The sequence below is a fragment of the Struthio camelus genome, chromosome 6, assembly GCF_040807025.1.
Source record: "Struthio camelus isolate bStrCam1 chromosome 6, bStrCam1.hap1, whole genome shotgun sequence".
In the NCBI taxonomy this organism is placed as follows: Eukaryota; Metazoa; Chordata; class Aves; order Struthioniformes; family Struthionidae; genus Struthio; species Struthio camelus.
In genome coordinates this window covers 1,324,916-1,338,918 of record NC_090947.1, presented here as the reverse complement: position 1 = coordinate 1,338,918, position 14,003 = coordinate 1,324,916, and the positions used below count along the sequence as shown (strand labels likewise).

General features: G+C 46.2%; 1 protein-coding gene across 9 annotated transcripts in view; it reads left to right on the top strand.

Moving 5' to 3' along the window:
• PCBP3 (poly(rC) binding protein 3) overlaps positions 1-14,003 on the top strand; it is a 92,212-nt gene that overhangs the window by 38,853 nt on the left and 39,356 nt on the right. For 7 of the 9 annotated variants that reach the window (XM_068949579.1, XM_068949578.1, XM_068949576.1 and 4 more), the window contains one exon: positions 13,693-13,842. In XM_068949579.1, the coding sequence (XP_068805680.1) occupies positions 13,774-13,842 (69 nt within the window). In that variant the 5' untranslated portion in view covers positions 13,693-13,773. The remainder of the gene's footprint in view (positions 1-13,692; positions 13,843-14,003) is intronic. The other 2 variants (XM_068949573.1, XM_068949571.1) reach the window with 1 other exon arrangement.

The following is a 14,003-nucleotide window of genomic DNA, read 5'->3' as shown; positions in this document are numbered from 1 at the left end:
ATCTCGTGTCTGTTTTATTCAGACCCTCCCCAGCCCATCGAATGGGGCTTTGCCCTTCCTGTGGCTCTCCCTGCTGGTCTCAGCCTGGTGCCTCCTGTTTATCTCCTTATGTTCCCCTCTCTGTGGCTGTCTGTCCACCAGCTCCTGGACAGACTGCTCTAGGGCAGCCCAACCGCTGCAGGGCTTGCTCCTGTTTCCAGGGATTAGAGGCAAAAAATGAGATGGGATGAGATGAAGCAGCAAAGATTGCTTTGTGCTCAGGATGAGAGGATTTGTGGGCTGTTCCCAGATCAGTAGATTGAAAACTGAGGGAGATTATTGGGATGATACTGCCTGTGGGATTAAAAGCAGGGCAGCCAATAGGCTGTGGTGGAGGGGGTTATGGGGAGGCTGTGGGATGCCTGCTTTGTGTGCCACTAAAAGCTGTGGGAAAATGGTCCCGGATATCTCTATCCGTTTCAGAGGTGAATGGTGAGGGGAAAGGAGGCTAGTACGTATTGGGAGGGAGATGCAAAGACCTTTCTTTTCGGGGAATCCGTGCAATGTAGATTTTTTCAAAGGGACCTTCCGCTTGGCAGGATTGGTTGTGAGAAATGTAGTTCAGGGAATACAGACTGGCTCTAGCCCTCCCTGCTGCCCAACCAAGCCTTCACTCAGTTCATCTCCTTTGTCCTCCTGTAGCATCTGTAGTGAGAGGCTTGAAGCACACAGGGTAGCAAGCTGGAAATGCCTGGATGGCTGAACACCTTCCAAGGGAGGCTCCAGCATGTCCACCCTGGGCTGAGAGGTAGTGCTGCTCAGAAACAGAGCTATCAAAGGAGGGGGGGGAATCTCGTTGCAGCACGCTAAGGAGAGTGAAGGCTGCGAAAACAAGGCTGCTCACAACACAGCTACTGTCTGGCCCCGTGCCATGCTCCAAGCAGGCAAACACAGGAGCATCAGCCATCTCCAAGGCTGCTCTGTCAGGAGATTCAAAGTGACATCTTCAGCTTTGCAAGCGTGAGCTCAGCTCTCTAGGATCCCTAGAATGGTGTGCGGGCTGGCAGGTGGATGTAGGGAGAGGGAGAAGGAAGGGATGAGACTGTGCCCCAGGGTCAGGGATGGGAGGTTATAGTCAAGGACGTGAAGGCTGTGGCATGTGAGCAGGATGAACATGGCTGTTGCTCTCTGAAGCCCTTTCGGGGCCTTTTTATTTGGGGTAGTTCTTCCTCCTGAGATCCCAGAGGTGCTCTCTTCTAAGCTGTGCTGCTGTTCAGTAGGATGCCAGGAGAGTATTTAGAGTTCTCTGCAGAAGCTGTGACTTATTTCCAGGCTGCTGGAGGTAAAATAGCTTGTTTTCTGAGGTCTTCTCTTCATGTGGCCCAGCAGTGGCCTCTCCTCTTTTGTGAGCTGCTATCATAGACCTGTGGCTGTGAGGTTCCTCTTCTGGGAGTCTTGGCCTTCCCCTGAAAAATTACATATAAAAATGGCATATGAGAGACTGTAGATGACGGCAATTTGATAACCCTTGCTTTTTTATCTGAGGGGCAACCCAGCATATAACTAAGGTTGGCTACCCTAGCATCCTTTGTTTTGAGTGAGAAGCAGGTCCTTCAGAGCTGGTGTACGTCCCTGGCAGAGTGGCTCCCTATGGCATCTGTGCCTAGTGGTGTTCTCAGGCAATTGATTCAATATATATGTTCACCAGTGATGCTAAGTGAAGTATTCAAATACTTTTGCTGGGAATAGATATTCTTAATTAGCTTCACACTGAATATAACCATTAAATTTACTGGTTTAGGCCAGTATCTGCTTGGTGGTGCACAGGCATGAGGCAACTCTTTCTCCTCAGGAGTAAATATTTATTATATTGCCTTATTATTACCCAGTTATGAAGCCCAGGGCAGTGTGAGGTCTCTGTAGGATGTGCATGGCTAGAGGACTGCCATCGTAGGCCTTCCAGCATCGGAGGCATGCACCAAATCCAAGTGGAGGGGATGAACATGGCTTGACAGTGGGGTTGGCAACCTGTGAGGAGGTAGAGGAATAAGGAGCTTTTCCAGAGCTGAGCTATGGTTTCCTGCAAGAAATAGCCTCAAGATGCAGCAGTATGCACCTCCACTGGGTTGAGACCCAGGAACTGCATCTCCGCAGGATGCTGCTGGGCAGCTTGTTTGTGGTGTCTCTTGGTTTGAGGCAGCATCTCTCGGCTCAAGTTCTTTAGCCTTTAACTGGGGAAAGAAGGCGAAATCTGATCTATACCCTGAAGCATGACCGACCCTGGGCATAGCCTAATGTCAAAGTTGTGCATGTCGGTGTCCTTCAGAGAGGAGCTTTGTTTGCAAATGAATAACCCTTTGTAAGATTTAAAACAAATATGACTGGAGAATAACGTTGTCACTGACAGCATGTTGGTGTCCTTTCTGTTAGCAAGCTATTTTTGAGCATCTGACCCGGATCATCTTTGCTGCAGTTTAAGCCCCTCGTTCAAGACCGTTGCCCAAAACCTTAGTTCCTCCAGCCTTTTCTCATTATGTTTCCCGGCCCTTGGAGTGTGGGTTGTTCCCATCTGGTTTGTCTTCATCAGTCAGCATCTTCCATGAAGAAAACCTCTTCGCTTCTGTTTTTCTTTTGCAGATCCTGAACTTTCATGCTGAGTTGGTGTAAGTCCCCCAGCTCTTTTGAAGTCAATGGGGAACTTTAGTTCTGTTTCTGTGCACTTAATTGCATGCAACCAAGCTCAACTCTTTTCCTTGCTGAGCTGCATCTTATTCTCTCTTTTGCCAAGCTCCTTTGGGCTTTTTACTCTGTTCTGTGGTATATTGGCTTCCCTCTCCAGGGTTTTCAGCTGGTAGTTTAAGAGGAGTATCACTGAAAAATGCCTTTAGAGTGCCAGTTTTCCAGCCACCTTCCTATAGTTCCATCTATACCAGGCTTCCCCAGCCCATTTAAGACAATGTCACATAGGACAGTGTTAACAGTCTCACTACTATACTACCAACTAGGGACTTTCCACTCTCTGCAAGGGCTCATCTCAGGGGACATGTTTATTGCTGTTTCTTGCTGCCCTGCCAGATGACTACCCTGACTGCCTTCGTCTCACAGGAGTTTTTCTGTTCTCCAGTGGCTCAAGCCCAGCTGCTGTCTGTAGCATAGTTAGTAGTATTTCCCCAGATCCCTTGATGTTTTGAAGGGTGCAAGCGTGGAGTGTGGCACTGAATCAGTTTAATCCAAGACTTGGCAGTGCAAAGTGGTGCCATTGAGCTAATTAAAGCTTTGAGAGAGTTTCTGTCACTTAAATGCTGCTGCCGCAGAATTTGCCCTGCTGCGTAGTACCATGCCCTGTAGCAGGATTCAAGCCTGGCTGCACAATGCAGTGCTTGCAGCTTTGCCCCTTTGAGATGTCCAGGGCACGTGCAGCGAGTGGAGAACAAGCAAGCGTTCGGTCCTAGCTGATTGCCTAGCAGGTCGCCTTCCCAGGACTCAGATGGGGCCCTTGCTACACAGCCTCTACAGAAAGTTGGCTCAGATGGAGGGACAGCCATTATTTCTGGAAAATCTTTAATGTAATGGTTTTAGGTGGTATTTAATCTGCTGGCAGAGCAAAAACTGCAATCAAAGAGATAGCTGCTTTCCCTCTCCTAGGAAATATTATTTCTCAGTGCATGGGCTCTTGAGTCTACCTGGCCTTTTCTAAAGGCTCACAGACCTCTGCAGGTCTGAGGATACTCTTGATCACTGAGCAATAATAGTCCCAAAAGTAGTGCAAAAAGCATTGGCTCTCAGTTTTGTTGGCTAAATACATAATGGGTTGAGATCTGATGCACTTAAGCAGTGTAACATTCACTGAAAGTAGTATTTACACTGGCAAATTGTTCCAAAATTGAATAATAGGGTGAATTGGAAGTGACTGAATTAAGCTGCGTTGCCTACCCTCTTACCCCAGCCCCAAGCAGACATTTTTGGAAATGGTTTTAATTGCCACAAAATAGAACAGCTTAAATTCAATGAACTCTGCTTGGAATAATAATGGATATCTTAGCTTGGCGGGATGCTGCTTTCACAGGTTCAACTCACTGATTTTGCTCATAGTCCCAGTGTTGATGAGCTCTGAAGCCAGCCCATTAGTGAAGGTTTTCTAGATTGTACAAGGGCATGTAATAGTTTGGTCTCACTAAACTTACTTTTGCTCACTGTGTGTCAAATCACTGCTGGGTTGTAAGCAGAGGCTGATGTGAATGAATGGAAATTCTGTATCTTATAGATATGTCCAGATATATTTAGGTGGGGGTGCCTGAGATATTTTGCCTAAACCTGATAATTAACATAAGCCTCTGAATTTTGTCTTCTAACGCATCAGGGAGAAAAAAAGCAAGTATGGTAATTGTGTTGGCCTGTTCCATCAAATGAAATTATTCTCTCCTCATTGTGTGCAAGACCTTCATCCTGTGGTGATTAGTAATAAAAATTCCAGTTTCAATCACTGGCCTTCACATGACATCACTGTAATGGCACAGCTATTGCAACAAAACCAATTCTTTTCAGATGGGGCCTAGATTTGCAACCAGGGATATTAACATCATCTGACAAGAGGGGCCTGATTCTGGTTTCACTTGTTGCAGAATCAGTAAAGCATGGGCAATACCCTACTATTGCATTGTGTACCCTTAATGCCAGGACAATGCTGTTCTTCCAATGTTGTGTGCTGTCTTGTAGACCAGATCATGATATCACAACCCATATTCCTATCATATCTAATGCAAGTTTCCAGTTTCTTAGAAACATGCATGAATTATGCCAGGGTTACACCTCTGCTGGAAACTGTTGCTGGTTTTCGTTAGCTTTTGAGGTGCAGTAGGTTGTGATGAATGACATGGCTCTTGATGGATTAGTGGAGACTCTTACCGGACATTCCCACACCCTCGGTGGCCAGTGGCTAGATCTAGGGATCCAGTGTGCTGCTCTTCAGCGTAGAGATGTAGAGACAACTTTCATTGCCTCATGGGTCAGGTCTATGTTGGAGGTATGTGATGCTGTGTTTCTGTTCCTTTTGGTTTATTGATCAGGCCAGAAATCACTCTGAAATACATGAAACCTTGAGTAAGAATCAGTAAGGTGCTCAGCCACCTGGTGATTTTAAAATTGCTATGGAAAGTTTGCAGTTTGTACAGATTTCTTCCTCCTCTTCCCTCTTTCTCTAGAAAAGGAAAGAGAAGGTGCTGAAGAGTTGAGCTCTGCCCCGGAGGCTAACTCAACAGTCCCACTGAAAACATGCATATTTAAAATGGGTTCGGCAGAAGTGAACTGATCTAGTATGTCCTACACCCATAGCAAGATGCACAGCCTGTTGCTAGCTTAAAACAAATTCAGGTGGCAGTAGGTTATTTAAACCAGCTTATGGATATGCCATATAAAAGAGGAAAATCAGGCAAGCAGCAGGGAATTTTGGGAAGTTAGCACAGCTTTCTTCTGAGTTCAGAGCAGAGATGTTCATTTGGCTCAGATATAGCTCAGTCTATGGTGGTATGATAGGGCTGGACCTATGGACTATCATTCTGTGTCTGTATCAGCTGCTGCTGCTGCCAATATCTAGCTAATAATATCTACAGCAAATATCTCTATTGTGCAGGGCTGTCCAGTGTATGTAAAAACAAACAAACAAAAAAAACCCCCTGTCAAGAGGGCAAGGATGGAGAAGGATGGGAGGGATCAACAGAGCTGAGGAGAAAAGCATGCTGACTTAAACAGTACTAAGAAGTGATTGTTTATAAAATAGGAGACAAGCATTCCCAAGAGCTGCAGCTGGGAAAGTGGTTGATGGGAGAAGCAGGAACTAATAAGCAATGTGAGGAAAGGAGGTAGCAGCCAAGAGAGTGGGGGAGGCATTGAGGGGAGTCAGAACATCTCCTGGCAGTCATGGTCCTGGCTCTGAATTTGCAGGCCAAAGAGCTGGCAAAACAGAGGGTAAGAGGGTAAGGGAGGGAGCAGAGGGAGGCTCTCAGCAGACATGTTGCCTGGCCTTGGCCCAGAGGAAGTCATCTTTGGAAACCTGTGGTGGAAATGAGAGTAATTAGTTTTTGGTCAATTGAGCATAGAGGTGAGTGGGGCTGAAAGAGCTCTGTGGTATACATGAGCAAAGAGGGGGAGGCAGGTTATAATTGCTCATCAGCAGTCAACGAGTGGCATCCTAGGCCATGAGTGGTGACACATTGCCTGGAGGAGAGCAGGAAGGTGTGAGCAGATAACCAAGAATTAAGCCTCAGGAGATGCCTGCTGTGAGGGTAAGAGCAGGAAGATTCGTCTCCTGTGACACTTTGAGAGATCGGGCAGATGAGAAACAGGAATACCATTGACGTACTGAGGCAGCGTGGAGATGTGCTGTTGGCAGCAGGATCTCTTTTGGGTTAGAGGTTTCTGAACTAGTTTTATTGGAATTGGAGAGCAAGCAGAGGAAATGTGAGCCAAAATGGTTGCAGTTTGCCAAAATGAGCAGCAGCTGGAAATGCAGCTTTATATTGTGAAGTAGTATTTGGCATCATTCATGTACATTTTGCTAGTGCTCTCTCCTTATAGCTTCAGACCTTCTGACAACTTAATTCTGTTGATGGCTGATGCATTTCCACATGGAGTCTGTGTTTAAGGGAATATTAGACTTTTTTTGTTTTCTGCTATAGCAATTTGTCGTCTTGCTGCTTCCATCTCCAACCTGATCTGGCCAGACTGTATTGACGTCATAATCCTGAATTTGTTGCATTGCACTGCCTCCCAGCTGCTAAAACACGATGCTGAAAATCACCAGATTAGGCCTTAATGGCAGGATCAAGCTACAGGCTGATGAGTGGGGAGAAAACTCCTACTTAAGTAAGTGTTCAGGCAACTCTTCTCAGGAGAGCAAACTAGAAAGCGTAACAAAGGAGAAGCAGTTGGTTTCCCTTCTGCATACTTTTCCATATTTAGCATAGGGCTTTCAGTCTCTAAGGGTCAGAGAATGGTCTGAATTTTGTGCAGGGAGTGTTGAACTCAGGTGTTTAAACATTTCCTCCCTCTCAGAAAAATGTACTCTTGAGTTGTGGACTTCCTGGCCAAGGTATTAATCCTCAGTATGAAACTAAGCCAACCACATGAGAAATTTGGGCCTTGCTGTTGCATATCATGGTGTGCTGGAACGACAGTGGAGTTTTACAGTTGTCTTTAACGCCTGGCTTTCTGATGGTGGGACTCCTGAAGCACCAAAGAGCCCACAAAACATATTGGATGTTTTTAATGGTGACAGTGCCTTTAAGCAACCAGCAAGATGGTCCTAGGCAGGATCTCAGGGGCAGGTCCCCTGGACAGGCTGCACAGCCTCCCCATAGAGACTGGCAGCTGCTCCATGGTGCCCTGGCAGTAACACAGTCAAACCACCAGTTTGAGTGAGAGTCACCATGTTTCCTAGCACTACCACTGAGTCTGTAGTGGCTGCCAGGCTCCAAAAAGAGGCTACAGCTAAAATACAAACAAAACATGTCACTGGCCTGTCCTAATCAGTAGTTCCACCCCCTTCCCAAAAGTTTGTGTCCCATGGGAATCGGGTTGCCCAGACCACCTGTAGGAAGAGCTGCCCCCTCTGCTGAGGGATGTGACTAGATAATGCCCAGGAGTTTTGCATGCAAAAGTACTAACCATATCTTTCTGTCTCATGCAAGTGTAGTCAAGATGCTTTCCTTCTACGCTTTGTTCAGGGAATTGTTACTATACAGTTGCATGATCGTATTTGCTAGTCCCTCCCTGCCCAATGCTGATGCCTGATACATGTTCTTACAAACCTTTGAGGCTTTATGAAAACTGCAAATTATAAATGTTGATTGTGAAACTTTTGGTTTCTAGCAATGTCTCAGGCTTTCATGGTTTCATCAGCAGAGTCCACAGACCTACAGCAAAGCGCTTTAACTGCATGGATTTATAAGAGTCCTTGGTCAAAGGGACTCAAGGGTGTTGTGCTTTAAGTGCCATCCTGGGTTGACAAAACCTGTCAAAAAATGTTTTTTGAAGGCTAGGTAACAGGCGTTAGGGGCTACAAAGACATTCTCCTTTGAGTTTGATTTGGCAGTGCCTGTAAATTTCCAGCCAACCTTTTCAGAGAGGGGGGCAGGTTGTGCTTGTGGAATGTTCTTGCAACAAGTGGTCCTGTTTGTTTTCAGAGAGCCTGAACAAAACACTTCCATCCCCCAAAATAAATAGCTATTTAAAACCATAAAATTTGGCCTCATAATACTGATGAGAACATGCCATGATGAAATTTCCAATGGAAAATCTACCTTGTGTCCAGCTTCTGGCATGACTACCTCCCAGATGTAACAAGGTGACTTAGTGAAGATAACCCAAGCATATTTTCTGCTTGTCTTGTATTTTTCTTGCTTTGCTTTGAAGAAGAGTTTGAGGACAGACTTGAAAAATGCTATCAGATTAGGGCAAGGCTAACTTTACTTAACTGTGACTTTCCCAAATCTCTGGGAAAGAAATAAAAAAACACTTCCTTACCACAAAGATAAAGCATAAGAAGGAAAACACCTGCTAAATGCCTCTGCCAACCCATGGCATGAGGAGAGGAGTTAGTGCTTGGAAGCATGTGCCCTTGCTGGAGCAGTGACCCAAGCCCTGAAAGGATGAGAGGAGAGACCCTCACCCTGGGTTTAGGGTCTGCAGGAAGTAGCAATGCTAGTGCCAAAGCGAAGCGAACAGCTTTGTGATAGACCTTATTTATGGGAGGAGAGCCTGAGCCAGCTCCTCTAAAAGGCATGCCTTTTATTTGTGTCCCAGGAGAGGAGGTGGCTATCACTGGGGAGCTGATCCCAGATGTGCCCACTGGTATCAGCAGCAGATGCCTTGGCTCTCCACTGAACACTTGTAAAGCGGATGCATGCAATGCTGTGCCGCAGGACTCGCTCGTGTGTGGCTAATGTGCCCAGGGAATGGAAGTGGATGCACGCGAGGAGGAGGGCTGGCATGACAAAGGAGGGTGGGCGGTGGGGATGTTTTCGCTTGATGTGGGCTGCTTTGCCTGCTTTTTCATGAGGCAGAGAACAGGGAAGGCACCTGCCCCTCCTTGGCGTAGTGTGACTTGGGGATAGAGAGGCACAGACCACAGGACAGCTAGGAAGAGCCTTTTTCCTCAGCTTTGCAGGGGAGAAAGTTGAAATTCGTTCTGGGAAGAACTGGGACTTGCCAACTAATTCAGGTGGGCAGGTATCTCTTGAGGTCTCTAGTCCACCCGCCCAGCTCACATAAGGCTGGCTTTGAACTTAGGGCAAAGCAATTGAGACAAGGTATTTAGGAGGGAAAAGAGCCATGTGAGATTCTTTCAAAATCTCCCCAGTGACTGGAGGCAAATGAAATAGCATTTTAGTGAAAAGCAAAATACTCTAAACTACTATATAGCTGTGTAGGCATATGGATGCTGTTCCAAGGAGGCATTTCCAAGACAAGTGTGTCTCCAGCTCAGCTGCTGTAATGACAGGAGCTAGCCCTCCTTTTGAGGTGACTTGCTGCTGTCTGCACTCTGACATGACACAAATGCATGCACTCAAAATGCCATCAGCAACCACAGAGCCAGATGGTGCTCCCCAGGACTCTGGGTGGACCCAGGGTTTGCTAGGGCTCAGCTGAATGTGTCCCACAAAAAGCTGCTTGTGGCCCCCTGTTAGATGGGGGCTATGGGGTGCGGGATCCTGATAGGTGTCCATCCAGCTCTCATATGGAAACCCAACTGGATAATATAGTCCAGCCCAGAGCTCAGTTTCTCTCTCCTCTATTCTGCTTCACATGCCTACTCCAGGATTGGTCAGTGTGAAATAACTGTGAAGATAGTCATAGTCTTTAGTACATAATATTCAGTATTCTTTTAATAAGGTTTTATTTGATATTCAGGAGTATCTCAGTATTTCTGAGGTGTTAGCAAGCCTAAAACTAAGAGCACTAACTTAACTGATCAATCTAGCGTACAAAAAACTGATATGGAGAAAAAGCAATGTGTGGGGAGGAGAGTCCTTCCATTGTTCTCATTTTTCATTTTCTCTCTTGTTTTCCTTTCTCTTATGTCACTTGTGACCGAGCTGCCTTTTCAGACACAGGAAATTCCTGAAAGATTAAGAAAATTTCCCAGGATTTAATATATATTTTTTTTTAATCTCAAAGCTGAGAGAGGGGAAGAATGGGATCATTCCGAATATTGGTTAAATCTCTGAGAAGTCTCCCAAAAGACAACTGGAATTAAAAGGCCTCTCTTTTCCTGCAATAGAGTCACTGTTTGGAAAATGTTCCCTAACTGTTTTGGGGCAGATCCGTGTTGAGCACCACAATCTCTACCGTGCAGAGCTTCTCTTGCTGCGATAAAGACCTGTTCCAAAGACCAGTAAAGGCTGTTTCCCAAGATGGCCATGCTTGGGAGGATGTTGCTCTGGTCCTCAGTATGTGTTTGCCAGAGCGTTATACTCGGCAGAGTCTTGCTTGGCTAGAATGTTTCTTCCACCTCATGGCCAAACTCAGATCTTCTGTCTCCTAATGCAGCATCTTTGGCTTCAGTGGGGCCGTACCTGCTTTGCACTGGGATAGAACTGGGCCTCTTATCTATTTTATCCGTTGGACTGGACGTAATGGTATCTTCAGGGCTTTCAAGGAGAAAGACAAAGAAGCAATTTCAAAGCTTCTTTGAAATAAGCAGAATATGATGGCCCTGTGAAGAGGAAGAGCATTAGAGGGGTCTCTCTTCAGGCAGGAAATGCTTTGAAACGCCCAAAATGGCATTTTGGGGAGAATTGTTCTTTGTCCATGAAGAATTAACTATGTCGGGGAAAGCACGTATATAGAGTAAATGCCTCTGCCCTATTGTTCCTATCATTTCCGTTGAGTTTATGAACTCCCATATAAAAGACATACCTTTCACCAGTATGATTAAGAAAAGGCCAATGAAGCTTTCCTGCTCGCTAGAGCATGAAGCGTGTTTAATTTAATAATGCTGATAAACCTTAAAGCCAGGAGCATTTGGCTAACACATGACCCACTTTTTCAATCAATTGGAAACATTTACATAACAGCCTGATTCAGAGCTCATCATGTGAGGGATATGGAGCAAGGGATGATAGAAATTGCAGTGATAAGTGATTACGCTGTAGTACACTTGGTGAAAGCAAAACGGCAAATCTGGCCAGTTCTTAGAAGGCAAGTTGTAGCCCATCTATGTGGGACTACTAGCCCTTGTGCTGAGCGAAGGGGGAAGCGCTGTGGCTGTCCTGTTGCTGCAGGATGGTATCTCTATTATTATAGTACCTCTTCCCACCAGCTGAGTTTTGGGGTCCTTCACCCTGGTGGCAAAACCCAAATTGTTCCTGGATCCTGCTCTTACCTGCCTGTCTGCTCCTAGCTGTTGGGCTGACAACCCTGGGTCATCGCTGCCCAGGCCACGATCATCAGGCAAATTGCACATGGAAGCCCTGGGCATAGTGTGCGTGGCAGGATGACTTTCAGTTACTGCCTCCGGAAGCCACAACAGTCCCTGCTTGAGGATATGCCTTATTTGTGGACAGCCTCTACCTTCTGCTTATCAGAGATGTTTACCAGCCAGGAAAGGGAGCTGTGCACCTATATTTACGTGCATTGGGCTTGTCGGTGGCTGTAGTGGAGTTATGCCATTATTTCTTCCCCTGTGGCAGGGCTAGATTGCTCCTTGTGCAGGATATCCCTGCAGAAGAGCCATACTGCGCTGGGACAAGGGGCAGAGCCAGGCTTCACAGAGTATACCTTTTTGGTACAAGCACTCTGTCTCCTGCCACATCACTTCAGCTTCATATAGAGCAAATAGTAGCGCAGACCCAGAAATTTCTGCCTTTTCCACTGCATTTGTCCTTTTTCTGGTTGCTTCCCATACATGGGAGTCAGCCTGGGGTTGACTAATACAACCAGTTATTTATTTACCTTTATTGTTTGCCTGCAATGTACTCAGTCTTGAAACTGAAAGTTACTGTTCTTGCATTTTGTACTTTTGCATTTCAGCCTGTTTACATTACTCTGGTCCCTAAGGGCATCTATTTCTTCCCTTCTGATATTCTCCTTCTTCTCTCCCTTAATAATATCTTGACAATACCTTAACTTGATATCTTCAACCTGTTTCATTTCTTTTTTTTTTTTTTTGAGGATATTACAAATGGAAAACACGCAAAAATCAGTGACCTCAAGACTGGCTTTTATAAGTAGGTTACAAACAACCTCTTTACCAGTGAGTTTTTGTGAGACTCTATTGGAAGAGGAAGCTTTATATGAATCCCACCTCCTAGCCATGCTTTGTATATTGCTGACTCCTTATACATCCCATGTTCCTCTTTGCATTGAAGTAATACTTGAGCACGGTTTTAGCTCCCGAAGCAGCTCTCCTGAGTTTTTTTTTTTTTTTTTTGTCTTTTTAGGTCACATAAGTCCCCATTTGAGCAAAGGAAAATGCCAGATGCCACACATGACTGTGACGAAAAGGATCCCATCAGTAATATACTGAGGGATTAAGTAACATGGAACAGCATGCTGCAAATCTCAAGGCATTGCACATAGGAGGATCGTGGCACCTTTTTCTAAGACAGGACTGCCTACACAGTATCCTCATGCAATAAGCTGCAGAGACATTTCATATATGTGGTCCTTGCTCAGGGATTAAGTAAGGTGTCAGGAAAGAAGGAGGGGCATCTGTTGCTTTGCTGTGATTTTTGTCCCGTCTCCAAAATACCAGTGATATTTTTCCTGATAGAGAGGTCAAAGGAGGAAAAAGAGGGAATGGAAAGGGAAATGGCAACACCTGGAAAAACTTACAGATGTTTCTTTAAATAGCATGCAAAACACATATAGTTGGGAACCGTATTTATTCCTCAGACACAGTACCCAAGCTGGAGCACTCAAAAATCTGGATGGAAACACAGGAACATGATAATCAGGACATCCTCTTGGTCCTTCCTGCTCCTTGTTCTTTGGGTCTGGTATATGTTTCCCAGTTAGTGAAGAATCAGTTTTTCCAAAACTCATCAGTCCAGATTTTCTGAGTGCCCTTGAAACTGTGAGTTTGGGTTTGCTAGATATGTGTCCTGGGTCTTTTAAAGTTGTAATTCAACAGTCAGTCTTTGGCCAAGCTGCTCCCCTGACTCCCTGCTCCTGCTTCCATGCTCTCAGCTGGGACACGACTTCCTTTAGGTTCGCATGGGTTTGGCCTAGCTCTCTGGCTGGGTTTGGGCTAGCTCTCTGGCTGTTTCACTTAAGACGCCTGAAACTTTGTTTCTGCCTTTGGCTTTTAGGTAAAGCTGGTGGCAAACCGTGGCAGAGCTCTGCAGTGTTTCTGGGTTTGCACCTAGCATGTTGCCTGCAGTAAATGGCCAGCCTGATGTGCACCGATGAATGCTCTCAGGCTGTGACATCCGCCCTGCAGCTCCTCCTGCCACTGCTTTCGCGTGCCCGCTGCTGCTCTGCAGGGTCCATCCTGCATCAAGAAAACTGCCTGTTTTGAGAGAAAACCTGTGCTCGTTTCACTCTCCCTGCTGTAGAGAGAGGGACAGCAAAGGGAGGAAAGGTGGTTACTTTTCCACCAGGGTCAACCTTTTCATGGCTGGGTCAGCAGAGAAAGGGGTGGGAAAGCCACAAAGAGAAACCAGGGGAGTGTTTGTATAGGTGGTACTGAGCCTTTCTCCCTTTTTGTCCTTGCAGGTGATACTGTTCTGGTGCTGTGTCATTCTGCACCAGGGCTCCCCTCCCAGCTAACGCGCGTCTCCCGTCCCTCGTTAGGAAATGGAGTCGAAGGTCTCCGAAGGTGGCCTGAACGTTACCCTCACGATCCGGCTGCTGATGCATGGCAAGGTAACAGGGGTCTGGCTCGGAGAGGGTGTTTTCCTTGCGGGAGTCAAGGAGGCAGCAGCTTCCTCTCCTGCCTCCATTTCGGCTGTGCCTGGGTCCTGCCAGCCTGCTTGGCGCCTCTGAAGCCCCAGGCTGCTGTGGGCCTGAGGAGGCACCAGGACAGC